Source organism: Chlorocebus sabaeus, chromosome 10 (genome assembly GCF_047675955.1).
Source record: "Chlorocebus sabaeus isolate Y175 chromosome 10, mChlSab1.0.hap1, whole genome shotgun sequence".
Taxonomy (NCBI): Eukaryota; Metazoa; Chordata; class Mammalia; order Primates; family Cercopithecidae; genus Chlorocebus; species Chlorocebus sabaeus.
This window is the reverse complement of record NC_132913.1, coordinates 120,671,444-120,690,294: the sequence shown is the minus strand read 5'-3', so window position 1 is coordinate 120,690,294 and position 18,851 is coordinate 120,671,444. Positions and strand designations below refer to the sequence as shown.

Genomic DNA, 18,851 nt, shown 5'->3' with positions numbered 1-18,851 from the left:
TCTCAGCGGGGCAGAGGAAGGCGGCTGCTGTGATCCTGCCCCGGCATCTCTCTCTGAAGTGACCAGGGTGCTAAGCGGGAGCCAGAAGCCCTGGGAAGATTCAGAAGATTCTAGCCCGGGTGGGCTGATCTCCCTCCCAGCGAATTCAAGGTTCCTGGAGAGACCAAAAGCCCACACTGAGATCACACCTTTTTCTGCCAACGTTCTGATCTGTTCTAGGTCAGTGGTTCCCAAAGGGAAACCTGGACCAGCAGCTGAACACCACCTGGGAACTTGTCGGAAGGACAGATTCTCAGCCCCGCCCCAGATCTACTGAATCAGAAATCCTGGGATGGGGCCCAGTAATCTGTGTTTGACAAGCCCTCCAGGGTCAGCAGTGGGCAAATGCTGGCTCACTGCCAGCTACAAATGGTTTTACATTTGTAAATAGTTGGAAACAAATCAAAAGAAAAACAATCTTTTTGTGATTCATGAAAATATGAAATTCAAATTTCAGTGTTCATAAAGAACATGTTACTGGAACACAGCCATGCCTATTCACTTCTGGATTGTCTGTAGCGGCTTTCAGACTACGATGGCAGAGCTGAAGCGTTGAGACAGTTGTGTGGCCCACAGAGCCTAGAATATTCACCATCTGGCCTTCTACAGAAAACGGGTTTGTCAACCCCTGCTCTGGGTGATTCTGACACACGCAGGTGAGAACCTGCTCTGTCCAATACAGGCACAGGCCACGTGTGACTATCCAACACCTGAAATGTGGCTGGTTCAAAATGAGATGGGTTGTGACTGTAAAATACACATCAGAATTGTGGCCTTGGTAAGAAACACAGACTGTAAAATGGCAAATCACTTTTTACATTGAATATCTATTGAAATAATTGTATTCTGGATGTATGAAGTTCAAAATAATCTATTATTGAAATTAATTCCACTTGTTTCCTTTTTAATGTGGCTACTTGAAAATTTGATCTATTGATTGTAATAGATCAAATTGTAATCTATTTTGATCATAAATCTATTTATTTATGATCTATTTGGCTCCCATTTTCTTTTCTTTTTTTGGAGACGGAGTCTCACTCTGTCTCCCAGGCTGGAGTGCAGCGGCACGATTTCTGCTCACTGCAACCTTCGTCTCCCGGGTTCAAGCAATTCTCCTGTCTCATCCTCCCGACAGCTGGGACTACAGGCACCCACCACCACACGCAGCTAATTTTTTGTATTTTAGTAGAGACAGGGTTCCACTGTGTTGCCCAGGTTGGTCTCAAACTCCTGAGCTCTGGCAATCTGCCTGCCTCCGCCTCCCAAAGTGCTAAGACTACAGGCGTGAGCCACGGCGCCCGGCCCCATTTTCTTTTGGTTGGACAGCTCTGAATAGGCCATAGGCTGAAGGGACCCCTGGATATCACCTGGCTGAGCATCCTCAGGACCCAGTGCGGGAGCACACAGGCTTTCTGCCGTCCAGCCCTCTCCACCGCACCTAGCTCTCCAGCCCTGCTCCTCTGCCTCCAAACTGGGAGGCCTCTTCTTTCCTTCCCAGAGGGTGACCTGGAACTGAGCAACTGGTTCCAGTCCCGACAGCCTGGTTTCAATCCCTGCCCACCACTTTCTTATCCCTGGGCCTTGGGCAAGTTATGGATCATCTCCATAGACTCTGTTTCTTCATCTGCAAATGGGAATAATAACGAGAGTCTCTGCCCGAGTGTTTTTTTGTTTTGTTTTGTTTTTAAATTTGAGACAAAGTCTGTGTCACCCAGGCTGGAGTGCAGTGGCAAAATCGTTGCTTACTATAGCCTTGACCTCCCAGACTTAGGTGATCCTCCCACCTCAGCCTCCTGAGTAGCTGGGCCCACAGGCATGCACTACCATGCCCAGTCTTTTTTTTTTTTTTTTTTGGAGAGATGGTATCTTCCTATATTGCCCAGGCTGGTCTCAAACTTCTGGTCTCAGGAGATCCTCCCACCTTGGCCTCCCAAATTGCTGGGATTACAGGCATGAGCCATCGTGACTAGCAGGGTATTTATATTAAATGAGATGATACAAAGCATTTAGCGCACAGCCTTGCTTAGGGCACACTCTTAGAGAGGCCTTGGTTGTTCTAAGGGTTTTTTTTTTTTTTTTGGAGATGGCGTCTCACTCTGTCGCCCAGGCTGGAGTGCAGTTTCACAATCTCAGCTCACTGCAACCTCCGCCTCCCGGGTTCAAGCGATTCTCCTGCCTCAGCCTCCCAGGCAGCTGGGATTACAGGTGCATGCCACCACATCCAGCTAATTTTTGCATTTTTAGTAGAGATAAGATTTCACCATGTTGGTCAGGCTGGTCTCAAACTCCTGACCTCAAGTGATCCACCTGCCTCGGTCTCCCAAAGTGCTGGGATTACAGGCGTGAGCCACTGCACCAGCCAGGACTAATGTTTTATTAGCCGACCAGCATTTGCTGTTCCTGTCCTGTGCTAGTTATAGCTGGGAGCCATTTCAGGGGAGTGGAGGAGGGAAGCTGGCCCCAGGGCAGAGAGGAGGGGAAGGAGGGGATGGTGGGGAAGGTGTGTGTGAGCTCTACAGCCCAGAAGCTGCCCTGCAATGGTCATAAAGCTGGGACTCTGGCCAGGCCTTTCTCCCCACCCCTCAGATGCCAGTCGCACTGTCCTTCTCAGGGAGGTCCCTGACCTCTGCTCTCTGCCCACGCCACACACTCCTTCGCCAGTGCGCTCCCTCCCAGGAACTGGCTTCTTTCCCTCCTATCTGCTCACGCAGTGTGTGTCAGGTCCACATGAGCAGAGCTCCTGCCTGCTCAGAAGCTGACCTAGTGCCCAGCCCCAAGGCCAGTATGACCAGGAACTGGGGCGGGAGTTGCAGGCAAGGTCTGGCTGAGGGGGTGGTTTTATGTGGCCCCAGGAGGTCCGAGCATATTCTGCACAGCGGGGCAGGGGCTGGTGGGAGGAGCTGGAAGCCCAGGGAGCGATGGAATCCACACCCGGGTGGTTCCCGGGCAGCAGGAGGGCGTGGGCGAAGCCAGGGTAGCCACGCCAGCCCCACCCTTCCACTGTGGCAGGAAGGAAGGGGGACGAGCGGGGGTGGACACGGGCAGTTTGCGGTTTGTCAGCAGAAAAGCTGAGAGAGCTTTGCACGTTCGATTGCAGCAATTCTTCCATTTCCTGTTATCTCTAGGACTCTGTCCTGTTCCTGACTCCACTGACCCCAACCACCAAAAACCACTGGCCTCACCCCTGATGCCAGCCTGGGAGCCCTGTGTGTGTCCCACCCCATGTGCACACACATACACATACACACACAGAGACGCTCTAGCATTTATGCACATGCACTCGGACACCCACCCTCACATACCTAGACTCTCATAAACACACAAACACACACGCATGGACTCACACACACATAGACACACACTCATAGATATGGGGTGGTACACTCACACATGGACTCACATACATAGACTCACATAAACACACTCACAAACACACATGCATGGAGTCACACACACATAGATACGGGGTGGTACACTCACCCACAGACTCACATACATAGACTCACATAAACACACACTCACAAACACATGCATGGACTCACACACACACACTCACAAATATGGGTGGTACACTCACACATGGACTCACATACATAGACTCACATAAACACACACTCACAAACACATGCATAGACTCACACACATAGACACACACTCATAGATATGGGGTGGTACGCTTACACATGGACTCACATAAACACGCTCACAAACACACATCCATAAACTCTCACATACCTACACAGGCTCACACACTCACATGCACGCTCTCATTCACACAAACTCACAGACACAGACCTACTCACACACACAGGCTTGCACCCCTACACTCATGAAGAGTTCTTGCCCTTGTTACTGCTCTCTGAAGCCAGAGACTCTCCACTGACACCAGCGTTTCCGGATCCAACCTGGTGTACAGGGACCGAGGGCGGGAGCCAGCCACCTCCCACCTGTGCTGGTAAGGAAGGTCTCACCGGAACACGAACACTCCCATTCGCTTTCTGGGTTGACGATGGCTGCTTTCCCGCCAGAAAGGCAGAGAGTAGTGTTGAGTGGCCTGCAAAGTCTGAAATATTTACTATCAGGCCCTTCCCTTTCCTGCAAAAGTTGGCCAATCCCTGTTCTAGGTTCTCGCTACCTAAAATGGGTCCCACGGGCCGACCAGCAGCGCTGAAGTCACCTGGGAACCTGTCAGAAACTTGGAACCCTGGGTTCCACCCAAGATCTACTGAGTCAGAACCTGCATTTTAGCTAGATCCTTGGGAGCACTGGTGTAGACCCTGAGTGAGTTTCAGCCAGGGAGACCAACCACCCCTATTTGCTGAGGACTGAGCGGAGAGCTGAGGACGTGAGGCTCTCCGTTTTCAACCCGGGGAACTACTGGTGGGATCAGGATGGCATGGTCGTGTGAGTTGAGGCAGAGAGTGTGGGAGGAACACAGGGTCCCCGCCCTGCTCGCTCACCCAGTGTGTTTGCGATGCCTGTCTTCACATTGTTAGTACAGATGTGGCTGATCCGGTTCTCGTGCTCAGGCTTGGCCAGCACCACGATGCGGATGTTCCAGAGCGTGTGGATGGCGACCTGGTGGGAGGACAACGTTGCAATACTCGGCCCTTAAGTGTAGGGTGTGAACCAGGGCACAGTGATTCACACCCAGCCCCAGTCCCCGCCCCTGGGTGTGGGGTACCCCGTCTGTAATCCCAACCCTTTGGGGGACTCCCAGCGATGTGTGATAGGTGAGACAAAGCATCCTAAAGATGAGAACCGGGGCTGACCAAGGGTGGGAAGATAGAGGACTCAGTGGTTTTCAGCAATACCCCACGGATCCCATTTATTTCTGAATACAGATGCATCTCTCAGTGGGGGCCCCCAGACATCCTTGAAAACTGAGAGCTGATAGGCTGAGCCTGCCCTTGCCTCTGAGACAGCCCAGCTGCGCAAAGCTTCCATCCCGGGACCCCACCCGGGGCACGACCAGCTGCTCACTGTTTTAAACGTCACGCTGGTGATTTCTTGCAGGGAGTGTTTGAGGATCTCCAGCCACTCCTTCTCACTCAGGGGGTCTTCCTGGGTGCCGATCACGTAAATGTCATGGGGGATGTAGTCGGCAGAGTCGTCCCGTGTCTTTCCCTGCCCCTTGGAGAGAAACCAGGACGTGATCTTCTTGGGAGGGGGGGCGTTACCTTCAACAGCAAAACCCAACACCAAGTGAGTCAAAGGCACATCGAGTCAAAGCATTAGGAGAATTCAAAACAGAAGGTGGGAGTGTGAGGGAGGTCACGTCGTCACACAAGACCATCCAGGCAGCCCAAAGAAATGCCTGCAATGGAGGCCTGGGGGCCAACCTCACCCAGGGTGTCGGTGAGAGCTAGAGCTCAGTTAAGCCTCTTTTTAAACATAATGTTAAGTTTTAAGGTATAGAAACACCAGAAGATCCCCTGATGTCAGATGCTGTCCTGCATTTTGAGGTACGATAATTGAGTTCTGTCCCTCAAGGAACTCACATCCTATTCTCGAGACAGCCAAGGAGACTGACAAGTTTTGGATGGTGGCTTCTAACCCATTGTTGGGAGACAACAAAGGCTCCCTTGCAAGGCAGATCCCAGCCCAGAGTGGAGAGATGCATGGGTGTGAGCCAGAGAAACTGGAGAGCATGGAAACTCCTCTGCATTCCCATTTCAAAACTGAGTTGAAGCAGCTCAATCAAGAAATTTTGAACGGTTCTCCCTGCAGTGCCCTTGAAGGATGAGCAATGTTTGTTCCTCAAAGAGATGAGTTTCTTGCCTTACAAGTGCAGAGAAGCCACGCATTGGAGTCAATGGACTGTGGCTCAAAGTGGGCGCTCAAACTCCCGGGCTGGTGGGTCTTGGCCCTCCTGCAGCATGGCCTCAGCTTGCTCCTTCCACACTCTTGTGTGGGAAGGGCACCCCCTGCCTTTGTGTCAAGGACATCCTGGAGCTCTACTCCAGGGCTGCTGTGGCTCTGGGACATGAGTGACATGCTGCCACTTCACTTCCAAGAGGTCCCTGCCGGCCGCTGATCACCCTCTTCCTCTCAGACTCCTCTTGGGACAAAGGGTAAGGGACACGGGACGCCCAGTGAAATTCCAATTTCGGATAAACTGGTAGTTTCTAGAATAAGTTTATCTGGATGTCTTCTAGCTAATTTATTTCTACCTGAACACTTACACTAAAAAATTATTTAGTATTATTTATATTTAGTAGAGTGCATATGTTTAGTATATAAATATACAGTATATATGTTTAATACAAAATATATTTAGCATATATTTAGTATATTATTAACTGTATGCTTAAACTAAATAATATTACTTAGTATAATTTATATTTAATATAATAATTACATTTATTTTGCATATGTTTATATACTATGTATATTTAGCATATGTATATACACTATATATTCAGCATAATGTCTATTTAGCATATATGTTCAGTATTTGTTTATAGCTAAACATATACTAAAAAAGTTTGTTTCTATGAAGTTAAAATATAACGGGGCATCCTTTGTCTACCTACCTATATTTCTCTTTCTGTCTCTCTCCTGAGAAATCTGGCAACCCTGCTCAAGGGTGGACTTCTTTCTTTCAGGCCTGGGGCCCCTTGGTGAGCTGTCTAGGGCTGGCGGGGTGCCCATGAGCCTCTTCACCTAGATATTCAGACTCTTTCCCTAAAACTTTCCAGTTTGGACACACAGAGTAACCCACCCCAGCTGCTGTTGGGGTACAATAGTCCCAAAGCTCATTTTTCTTACTCATCATCTCAGGAAAAGGGTGGAATTCCTTAGGAAGGAGGCTGTGCGGGTAGGCTGGGGGTTGGGGACAGGGCCCTGGGGCAGGAAGGAAGGGGACATGGATGTTGTCACTCCACCCCACCTTGAGGATGCCTGAGTCAGGGAAGCAGAAGCAGAGGGGGCGACTTCAGGGAGGGGCACGCGGACCCACCCATGTTCCAGGTGCCGATGAAGATGGTGATCATGTCGGGCTCCGGCTGCTCTGAGTGCTTGTTCTTCATCTGCTGCAGTAGCTGGCAGAAGCCTTCTCTCTTCTAGGGACAGAAGGGCAGACAGACTTAGAAAGGCCTCTGCCTCCCTGCACATTACACTTTGCAAAGGACTTGGTCAGCTTCAAGAAAACTGAGAGGAGCGTAAATCAGTATGAAGTTCCAGGACAGCAACCTGGAAACACGCGTCCAAGTCGTAAGCGAGTGGCTTCTGGCCCGGACATTCCCCTGCAAGGCTGTGCCTTTAATAAAGTAATCAGAAGGCCGGGCGCGGTGGCTCAAGCCTGTAATCCCAGCACTTTGGGAGGCCGAGACGGGCGGATCACGAGGTCAGAAGATCGAGACCATCCTGGCTAACCCGGTGAAACCCCGTCTCTACTAAAAAATACAAAAAACTAGCCGGGTGAGGTGGCGGGCGCCTGTAGTCCCAGCTACTCGGGAGGCTGAGGCAGGAGAATGGCGTAAACCCGGGAGGCGGAGCTTGCAGTGAGCTGAGATCCGGCCACTGCACTCCAGCCTGGGTGACAGAGCGAGACTCCGTTTCAAAAAAAAAAAATTTTAAAAAATAAATAAATAAAGTAATCAGGAGTTGCACAGAGGTCCAACCCTGTCTTGGCTCTGCAGCACATGCCTCAGTACAGAAAAAAATCAGAAACAACCTTACTGTCCAGCCTTAGGAGATTCATTAATAACGTATTAGAAGGCCAGGCACGGTGGCTCACGCCTGTAATCCCAGCATTTTGGGAAGCCGAGGCAGGTGGATCACCTGAGGTCAGGAGTTTGAGACCAGTCTGACCAACATGGTGAAATCCCCATCTCTACTAAAAATATAAAATTAGCCAAGCATGGTGGTGCATGCCTGTAATCCCAGCTACTTGGGAGGCTGAGGCAGAAGAATTGCTTGAACTCAGGAGGTGGAGGTTGCAGTGAGCCAAGACTGCGCCACTGCACTCCAGCCTGGGCGACAGAGCTAGATTCTGTCTCAAAAAAAAAAAAAAAGTATTATTGACCATCCATAAACTAGAATACCATAGTGTTTAACAAGTGTGATCCAGAACTATCTTGCCAACAAGGACAGATGGCCACAATATATATTGTTAAGTATGAAAATCTAGTTGACAAATGGTATGAATAGCATCACTGCATTTTTAAGCAAACATTTGGGCCTGGCACAGTGGCTCATGCCTATAATCCCAGCACTTTGGGAGGCTGAGGCAGAAGGAATTGTTTGAGCCCAGGAGTTTGAGACCAGTCTGGCAACATAGGGGAACCCTGCCTCTACAAAAAATAAAACAATTAGCCAGGCATGGTGGTGTATGCCTGTAGTCCCTCCCAACTTAGGAGGCTGAGGTGAGAGGACTACTTGAGGCCAGGAAGTTGAGGTTGCAGTGAGCCATGATCTTGCCACTGCACTCCAACCTGGGCAGCTGAACAAGACCCTGTCTCAGAAAAGAAAAGAAAGAGAAAAAGAAAGAAGGAAACGAAGAAAGAAAGAAAGAGAAGATTAAAAAACATCTGGAAGGGGCATAGTCCCAGATTAACTCGTGGTATATGGGTGTTTTTATTTTAAACATTTGCTTGTTTGTGTTTGCCATGTCTTCACCAAGGAGAATAGATTACTTATGTAATGAAAGAAAATTTAAATTAAAGAAACTAATTAAAAAGAAGAGAAGACACGAAGGCTTTCATAGCCTCCTCAATATTTTTCGCCTATTTTTCTGGGGTACCCAGTGGGGTACCAAGCAGCCTCAGTTGGCCCTCTCTTAGCATGCAATCAACAGAGCCGGCTGACTTTAACAAAGCTACACAAAATTTCAGGTTGTAACATATGACATGACCAGTGTTTGACTATTTCAACCTGCAAAGACAGAAATTTTACGTGATTCAACCTCATAATTGAGAATTTCAGTAAGTCCTCCCTGAAGACACCAGCTCACAAAGATATCACAATGACATCTTTACTGTAACCTGCCTCGAGTTGAGAGTGGCTCACGATTCATTGCCTCCATTTATCCCTGTGCCTCAGTCCTTGTGAGGTCACAGCAATGGGGCAGAGCTGGTGTTTGGACCTATGCCCAGGTGCTCAGAAAGCATTCCAGCCTGGCGGTCTTTCTCTCCATCTCCCACCACCTGTCTGGGCCTCATTCTCTTGTTTCTCCCAGACCCTTCCCTACTACTCCTGATAGCTCTGGACACCTTAAACCTCCCACCAGCCCACCCCCGATGCTTTGGAGGTGAAAGTAGGAGTGGGGACTGGGCACTCAGTGGGGAGCTATCACTGTGGGTCTGTAAGGGGGTCCCTGATGTGAGATGTCAGCCAGCACCTGATGTGATGGACAACCTTATCGCTCTGCAATCTTTTTTTTTTTTTTTGAGACAGGACCTTGCTCTGTCATCCAGGCTGGAGTGCAGTGCTGTGATCACAGCTCACTGCAGCCTCGAACAAGCGATCCTCCCACTTCAGCCTCCCAAGTAGCTGAAACTACAGGCTCATGCCACCACACCCAGCTATTTTTTTTTTTTTTTTCATAGAGATGGGTCTCACCATGTTGCGCTCTAGTCTCGAACTCTTGGTCTCAGGCAACCATCCCGCCTCAGCCTCCCAAAGTGCTGGGATTACGAGCATAAGGCACCCACCGTGCCTGGCCTAATTTTTTGTTTTGTAGACATGGGGTCTCACTATGTTGTTCAGGCTTGTGCAATCCATTTTTACTGCTTCACATGAGCTGCACGGCAGAGAACAATGAATGAGGCCACGATGATGGGTTTTGGCCCCTGGTTTGAATTTCTGAGATGAGGGGTGAGGTCACAAAGAACCCACTCTGGGGGCACAGAGGCCCAGCCTGGGTTTCCCCAGTGGCCCACAGCACCTCTTGCCCCAGGAACCCGTCCTGGCAGGGACATCTTTCTTCTGCAGAATGGGGCAAAGTATTGAAATGAAAGTCTCTGGGTTGGAGCTCCAGTCGAGACTCAGATTTAAATCCAGGGGTGGCTCACACCCAGCACTTTGGGTGGTGGAGGCCAGAAGACTGCCTGAGCCCAGGAGTTCGAGACCAGCCTGGGAAAACACAGCAAGACTCTGTCTCTACAAAATATAAAAAATTAGCTGTTGGTGTGTGTCTGTGGTCTCAGCTACTCGGGAAGCTGAGGTGGGTTGGGGAATCCCTTGAGCCCAGGAGGTGGAGGTTGCTGTTAGCTGTGATCATGCCACTGCAGTAGCCTAGATGATAAAGCGAGACTCTGTCTCAAGTCAGTCAATCAATCCATCCATCCATCCATCCATCCATCCAGGAGTGTCCCAAAGGTTTCCCAAGTCCAGCCCAGGGAAGCTAAAAGCCTTCCCTCCAGGCGTGGGGCTGAGTTAGATGTGGGTGATAAAGGATGTGGCCTCGAGGCTGGGAGGCAGCTGGGCGAAGTGGGAAGCCTCCCTGCTCCTGAGACAGTGACAGCTCAAATCCAGGCCGACCTGGAACATGGTCCTCAACTTCTCTAAGTTCACCTTTCTCAGGTGTGAAATGGGTTGTTCTGGGAACTGAGTGAACTAATGATGCACATTCCCTGGCACACAGCGAGCCTCAAAACACATGTGTCCCCTCCCTACCTCACAGCCCATTTTAGAAGTTTGCTGTCACTTACTTTGGAGTCAGCAAAAACATATTCCTTCCGCAGGATCTTCTCCTTCTCTGTTTCCACCAAGATCACCAACTTATTCAGAAATTTCTGTGACTTAATGAGCTGCAGGACTTAAGAGAAAAGAAATTCATTAATTCATTCATCCACTCATTCAACCAATATGAACAGTCTCCATTATGTTCCAGGCACCTGACTATCAACTCCCATCCCTCAGCTGAGCCCAAGTTTGTGTCTGGTCTCCCAGCTCCCTCTGCTTCCAGCTGCTCTTCCCAAGAGAGGCTCATGCTTGGGGAGGGTGAGGTCTGGAACAAGCAAGTGTTGGCCTGGCCAGAGCAGAGAGAGCATAATCGTCTTTTCATCTTTTTCCCTGCCTCGCTCCTTCCCCTCTCTCTTCTTCCTTCTCCTCTTCTTCTTCCTCTTCTCCCTCCCTCCTTTCTTTCTTACTCTCCCTCCTTTCCTTCTTTTGCTTTGCTTTTAATTTATATCTAAATTTGATTTTACATTTTACTGTCATCAACAATTAAAAGAGTCAAGTTGTTCTATAGGTTTTTGCAAACAATAGTCCCCCGCAACCCAACCTCCCTTCAATGTCCAGCTCCCTGTAGGCAACCAATTTCAACTCTCTTAATGGATTCTTTTGGAATTTTACTCTGTTTCTTAAAAAAAAAAAGCTTAAATTGCTACTTTCTAATGTTTTAGTTTTCATTATGTCCTAATACATTTTTGACTGTCCACTATGGAAGATGAAGGTTTAACTTTCTTTCACACACACAACCTGCTTCCCAGCCTTGACTCCCTGCCAATGCATAATTTCAGTCCCCACATCATCCTTCTAACAATTATAACATAATTTTGGCCAGATAAGTACTCAGTGTTTGTTATTCTGATTATAGAAATGCTATTGACAGACCAGCCCTGATTGTTTCTCTTTTTCTAGACAACTTTTTGTTATTCCTGGAGTTAGTAATTGCCATTTTTTTTTATGGTTTCTAATTCTTCCCCATTTTGTAACTCTCTTTTCCATGTGACCAAATACTTTCATCAGTTCCTTTGTCCTGAGGGAGCCTCTCCCAGAGCCTCTGGGTCTTCTCGGGACTGGTGACCTCTAGGCCTGAGGCACAGCCTTTACCTTGGGGCCTTACTTCATAATCCAGGAATACATTTATTTCTCTCTCTCTCTCTATTTCATATTAAATCCCATTTCTTGGACCCTATGTCTTCCTCTTCTTGATTTACACCCTCATTTTGGTAGAGCAACATCTCTAGTAGCTTTCCAAGAAAAGAAGAATGGGTGATACATTTTAGAGGCCTTGTGTGTCTGAAAATTCGACCCTCACACTTCACTGACAGAACTCTAAATTTGAAATAATTATCCTCCGGACTCTGGAACTTTGTTTCAGGATTGCTGGAGAAACAATGCTGTTCTGATTCTTCAGAAAAGAGTTAGGACAGCAGGTCTGAGACTGCTGTCCTTAGAAGGGCTTGCTTGAAAGGTTGGCTTTTTGCTGTCATCTGGGAACTTAAATTTCGGAAGGGCTCCCACCATTCCCAGAGCCGATGAGTGGCTTGCTGTGCCTACATTGTTTGTATAAACAATATGGTTTATGCTGAGCACCTGTTTTCCTTTTGGGAGTCTAGAATCTGGGTGCCTGCCAGGTAGAGGGTGTCTACGTGACCAGTCCCCAGTTAACAACCACATTTCACACATGTTGTCACACCTCACTGGGGGAGGAGGGAAGTGTGTCCTATGTGACTCCACAGAAGAGTGGAGCCACTCCTAATGGTGGCTCGCTGTACTTGGAAAGAAGGGTGGGCCAGGCGCGATGGCTCATGCCTATAATCCTAGCACTTTGGGAGGCTGAGGCGAATGGATTGCCTGAGCTCAAGAGTTTGAGACCAGCCTGGGCAACATGGTGAAACCCTGTCTCTACTAAAATACAAAACAAAAAATTAGCCAGGCATGGTGGTGGGTGCCTGTAGTCCCAGCTACTCAGGAGGCTGAGGCAGGAGAATTGCTTGAACCTGGGAGGCAGAGGTTGCAGTGAGCCAAGATCGTGCCACTGCATTCCAGCCTGGCGACAGAGTGAGACTCCATCTCAAATAAAAAAAGAAGGAAGCGTGAACCTGGCACTCTGGCTCAGCAAACCCACACACCTGGCCCCTGCCCAGTCTCGGCCTTGTCTGAGCCCCAGCCGCCTAGCCATCTCACCAGCCACACTGGCTCCTGTCTTGGAACTGTGCCCAATGGCCCCTTTCCCTGGTTTGGGCACAGTCAACCTCTTCCTGACACTCAGGTCTCAGGCTCAGACTCTTAGAAGCTCGTGCCTGGTTTCTTCCAGACTTCACCCCATGCTTGTGTCTTTTCCCGCGGCTGATTTTGCTCTGCATCCTTTCAATGTAATACATCAGATCTGTGAATATGATCGCCGGCCGGGTCCTGCGAATTCTCTGAGGGAATCACAGAACCTGGGGGTGGTCTTGTGGGGCCCCTGACACAGGGTGTAATCTGTCTTTTGCTCTGAACATTTTTAGGATCTTTTCTTGGAGCCCAGCTCTGTGAGACTTTCCGGGGTTGTGTGGGCCTCCTGTGTTGTGTGAGCACTTGGCCATTTTCAACCTGGAGGCAAGTGTTACTCTGTTCTGAGACTCTTTCCTGAATTCTTTAATAAATTTTCTCACTCTGTTTTCTCTTACTGACACTTATTATTTTGATATTGGGCCTCCTGACTGGTCGTCGTCTTCTTCTTTTTTTTTTTTTTTTTTTTTTTTTTTGAGATGGAGTCTTGCTCTGTTGCCCAGGCTGGAGTGCAGTCGTGGATCTTGGCTCAATGCAACCTCTGCCTCCTGGGTTCAAGCAATTCTCCTGCCTCAGCCTCCTGAGTAGCTGGGATCACAGGTGTACACCACTACACCCGTCTAATTTTGTATTTTTAGTAGAGATGGGGTTTTATCATGTTGGCCAGGCTGGTCTTGAACTCCCAACCTCAAGTGTTCCACCTGCTTCGGCCTCCCAAAGCACTGGGATTACAGGTGTGAGTCATTGCACCCAGCCCTGAACTGGTCTTTTAAATTGTAAAAATCTTGCCTCTCCTATTTGCCATCACTTTTTCCTTTTGTTTTGCCTTTTGGGAACTTTTCTGAACTGTATCTTTCTACTCTTCCATTGGGTTCTTATCTTTTTTAATTACTGCTATAATATTTTTTATTGCCCCAGAGTTGTCCTTCCTTTCACTTTCCCCTTCTTCCCCCTTCTCTCTTCCTCCTCCTCTTTTTAAACTTTCATTTTATTCTCTTACTATTCCTTTCTAGATATAATTCTGTTATTCCACAGGCCCATTTCTTTTTAACTATAGAATTTGATCCCTCTGAGGCTGGGTGCAGTGGCTCACGCCTGCAATCCCGGTGTGGCAGGCCACGCCTCACTCACGCAGGCCTCCATAACAACTGTTTCAGTACCGGCTGAGTGGTTAAGTTAAATATTAAAAGCCAGTGCCCTTATGCAAAGGCTGGAATGTACCAAAAGCCCATCAAAAGTTTTGCCTAGGCAAGGAATTCTTAACAGGACCCATTTAGGATTTAACAAGTTTATTGGAAGTCTGAAGGAACTCCACAAACCTCCGTGATTTAGCAGGAGATAAGATAAGGGTAATCACCCCAGCACCTGGACCCATTTAGCTGAAGTAAATTTATTGAGGCTCCAGAGGAAGGTCTTCAGGACTCAGACCTTAGTTATAAATTAAAAGAAGTTAGTCACTTGTATCTTTTGATGAATACACACTTACATGTAGACATACAGCTGAGAAGGTATATAAGCTCTGTAAAACTTTGTAATTTGGAGTCGGTCTGGTGATAATTTCCAGGCCTTCTCCCTGTAACCAGTTACGGAAAATAAAAACTCTCTTCCTCCCCAGTTCATCTGCATCTTGTTATTGGGCCACAAGGAATAGCAGCCCAACCCTACTTGGTCCAGGAACACCAGCACTTTGGGAGGCCAAGGCAAGCGGATCACCTGAGCTCAGGAGTTTGAGAGCAGCCTGGCCAACATGGTGAAACCTCATTTCTACTAAAAATACAAAAATTAGCCAGGCGTGGTGGTGCATGCCTATAGTCCCAGCTACCTGGGAGGCTGAGGCACGAGAATCACCTGAACCTGGGAGACGGAAGTTGCTATGAGCTGAGATCGCACCATTGCACTCCAGCCTGGTCCACAAGAGTGAAACTCAGTCTCAAAAAGAAAAAAAGAATTTGATCCCTCCAAGTGTTTTGTCTTTGTGTCCCCTGTCTCCTGTCCCCAGCTTCCCTCCAGTGTCTGGTGATCCTTGGCTGTCTGTGTCCAACAGTGAGGTGGGGTGTGTCGAGCAGGGCTTCTCCACAGGGTGGTCTGATGGGCTGAATCCTGGGGAAACTGCGTGATGGCAACACCTTTCCGTATTTGCCCCTGGGCTGATCAAGGTTCCCCGAGAAGACTTCTAACTCCTGCCTAGGGAGGGTGGGGCTGAGCCAGCAGCATCCTGGGAGCTGGGCAGGGAAGAAGGCTGTGGTCTCAGCACTCAGCAAGTGACTGTCCCTTAGTCCTCTGTTTTTGGTAGGCTCTCCTGCCTGCAGCAGGCCTGGCATCTCCCAGCTCTTCACCTTCTGCCAAAGGAGTGAGGAGGAGCCACTGGCTACACAGAGTGGAGGGGGACTCTGTTGGGCTGAACTCTCTTTAAACAGACTTCCATCTGACCCTTCTCCGTATAACTCCACCTTCACCCCACTTCTCGGGGTCCCCGAGGCTCTTAGCTCCTGAGCCCTTTGTGGGTTTTGTGTGAGTCAGTGTCTCTGTTTTTCCTTCCACCTGCTTAGGGTTTCGTTTTTTGGTTCCTATAAGTGGCTCTCGCTATCCATCTCGTTTCCGGCTTTCAGAATGTTGTTGCTCTCCCGTTCTCTCTTTCCCTGCGGGTTTTGCCTTCCAGAAGGAAGATGGTGACAGAGCATGCATTCAACCATCACTTTGAGCTGGAAGCCTCCCCAAAGGGAAATCGCATCAGCCTTGTCTGCACCTCAGTAAGTATCCCACGATCCGATTCCTACCACTGTTAACCAAATGCCCTGAGACTTTTCCAGTCTGCTGTGATCAGGCCATGTCTCCTTCCCCTGAATTTCCTTGCCATCTGTTTGCAAGGACTGTGTGGTTGCCTCCAGGATGTGACATCTTGTTTGATCAGGGTTATTATTCCATCGGGGTCAGTCAGTGCCCCACCTTCCCAGTGAAATAACATTAGAAGTTCCTTTTCCCTTGTTCTGCTACATGGTATCCATCGGTGGGTGCTGGCTGGTCTACCTTTGAAATGTTCCCACTCCATTCGCCTTTTCCCATCTCCAGCTGCCACTGCCTCTTGCCTGGCTGCTATCATGGCCTCCTAATTGGTGTCCCTGCCTCCACTCTTCCTCTCTTCCCATAGTTTATTCTCAGTACAGCAGCCAGAGTTATCTTTTTGAGGTGGGATCACGCCAACCCCCAGCTGAAAACCTCCTAATGGTGGCTTGCTGCATTTGGAAGGAACGTGAGCCCGGTACTCTGGCTCAGCAAACCCACATGCCTGGCCCGTGTCCAGCCTCAGCCTCGTCTGAGTCCTGGCTGCTCAGCCGTCTCACACGCCATACTTGCTCCTGCCTTGGAACTGAGCCCAGTGGCCTCTTTGCCTGGGTTAGGCATAGCCAGCATCTTCCTGACACTCAGGTCTCGGTTTAAATGGCACAGCATGTCCTCAGAAAAGCTTTTCCCTATTATTATCATATTTTTCTATTTAAATCCCCAGCTCTAGAGTTTGTCATTCCCTGACACATTCCTGGTTCGTATATTTGTGTGTTTGCTTATTTTCTCCTTTGCCCTGACTTGAATGCAACTTTCCTGAAAGCTAGGACCCCGGCTGGCTGGTTCACCTCCACATCCCAAAGCCTGGAACGGGCATAGCAGGTACTCAGAGCATGACTACTTTATGATTTCAACATACAGCAACTGGCTGTTCCCTATGTGTAGAAGGCCATGATGCCAAAGCTATTCATGAACATGGTGATCAAAATAGGGTAAGGAAGCTCCAACTCTTGCAACCACAGATTCCCTCCAGGAGAGCGCCACTCTATCATAATAACCATGGCTGGAAACTCACCATGAGCCAGACTCTGCACTAAGGACACACCTTACCCCATTAACTCTCACAGCAACCCCTGTAGGAACCCCTGTCTTGTGGAGGCATCACTGAGGCTTTGAGGAGTTAAGTAGCTTACTTGAGATCATACTATTAGCAAGTCATGGAACCAACACATGCATCCAGTTTACCTAGAGCCCCCACTCCTGAACCACACTGCCTTGAAGCCACTTAAACATGCATCCATGAGAACTGTATGATCTTACCTGGTTTAGGAGACATTCACTCATTCATACATAGATTCATTCATCCTTGCCTTCATTCTGTCATTCATGCGTGCGTTCATTGATTATTACATTCATTCTCATTCCTGTGTGTGTTCCTTCATTCTTGCATTCATTCACTGATTCATGCATGTATTCTCTCAACATCCATTTACTGATTACTTACTCTGCACTAAGCACTGTTTTGGCTCTGGGATTTAGTGGTTAACAACAATCAAAAAATCCACATCCCAGCCTTTGTGAAGCCCACATTAAAGGGAGGAGACAGAGCTGGGATTTATGATGGATGACGTTGCAAATGCCTCAGGCAACTGGCAATCCCTGAGCACGCACTTGCTGAGCCCCAGGGCCCAAGCTGGGGCCTGCAAAGTCCAGGGTGTATAAAGGAAAGAGCTTTCCCTTTTCAGGGGGAGGGCGTTTGTGAGCAGTCAATTGTGCTCTGATGTGACAGGTGTCACCACAGAGAGGAAGTCAGGCTCCACCATCCTGGATTGGCAGGAGGACTGGAGCCAGGTGGGCACAGTCCCGGAGAGTGGGCTGGCAGTCTGTGGGCATCCACACTCTTCAGGGCTCACGAACCTTCTCTGAAATAGCGCATTATTATTATTATTATTTAATTTTTAGAGATGGGGTCTTGCTATGTTGCTCAGGGTGAACTCAAACTCCTGGCTCCAAGTGATCCTCCCACCTCAGCCTCCCAAGTAGCTGAGAATACAGGTGCTTGCCACTGCACCCACGCATAGCTATTCTTAATTAGAGCTGGGTTTTCTTAGGGCCAGTGATCTCTAGTTTAGCTCTTTCACCCATCCCTGATCTGTTTCCACAAAGGAGAATACCCACCTCTCAGCAGCAACAGCTCCAGTCCTTACTGGGGCATTCAAGGCTCTGTTCACACCTAGGACGGCATGCCCAGCTGCTTCTCTCTCCAGAATCACAGCGAGAGATGAGCGACATGTAATGCATGATTTCACTAATGCCCTGTCCCTTTCCCTGCACACCCCATTCTCTCAGTCCCAGTGCCCTCCCCTGCCTCATGCTTGGCAAAATCCTATTCATCCTTCAAATCCCAGTCAGAGCCATCTCGGTGGTGTGAAGCCTCCTGCCCTTACTCCTCAAAAGAGCTAATCAGTCCTCCCTCGGGACTAACCTCCCCCCTGGAGCACATTCTAATACCTGCCCATGTACCAGCATTCCCTTCTCCACAGCAAACCCTTAGAGGAAGTATTCACAACGAAGGGCTGGCCCATGGAAGATGCTACGCAAATGTCTGTTGCGTTAAACCAACAAAAGTTCACAGCACTTCTGAGAACCTGGGAGGTGTTTCTTTCAATCTTAAGTTTTTTAGTAATCAGGTGCTCTGACAATCTTCACTCGTCTTACGTTTCCATCTCCTCTTATCCAAGTTGGGGCCACCCCTCTCTCCTTAACAGATATATTAGTCTGTTCTCATGCTGCTAATAAAGACATACCCAAGACTGGGTAATTTATAAAGGAAGGAGTTTTAATGACTCACAGTTCCACATGGCTGGGAAGGCCTCACAATCATGGCAGAAGACAAAGGAGAAGCAACGTCATGTCTTACATGGTGGCAGGCAAGAGAGCTTGTGCAGGGGAACTCCCCTTTATAAAACCATCAGATATCGTGAGACTTATTCACTACCATGAGAACAGCATGGGAAAGACTCGCCCCCGTGATTCAATTACCTCCCTACCTGGTCCTTCCCATCACACGTGGGCATTATGGG

The 18,851-nt window shown here is 48.8% G+C and overlaps 1 protein-coding gene across 2 annotated transcripts in view; it reads right to left on the bottom strand.

Annotated features, from left to right (window-relative positions):
- Positions 1 to 18,851, bottom strand: part of INPP5D (inositol polyphosphate-5-phosphatase D) — a 151,937-nt gene that overhangs the window by 40,545 nt on the left and 92,541 nt on the right. For both annotated transcript variants that reach the window (XM_007966684.3, XM_007966685.3), the window contains 4 exons: positions 10,695 to 10,801; positions 7,001 to 7,103; positions 5,023 to 5,219; positions 4,500 to 4,617 (listed from right to left, as the gene is read on the bottom strand). In XM_007966684.3, the coding sequence (XP_007964875.1) occupies positions 4,500 to 4,617; positions 5,023 to 5,219; positions 7,001 to 7,103; positions 10,695 to 10,801 (525 nt within the window). The remainder of the gene's footprint in view (positions 1 to 4,499; positions 4,618 to 5,022; positions 5,220 to 7,000; positions 7,104 to 10,694; positions 10,802 to 18,851) is intronic.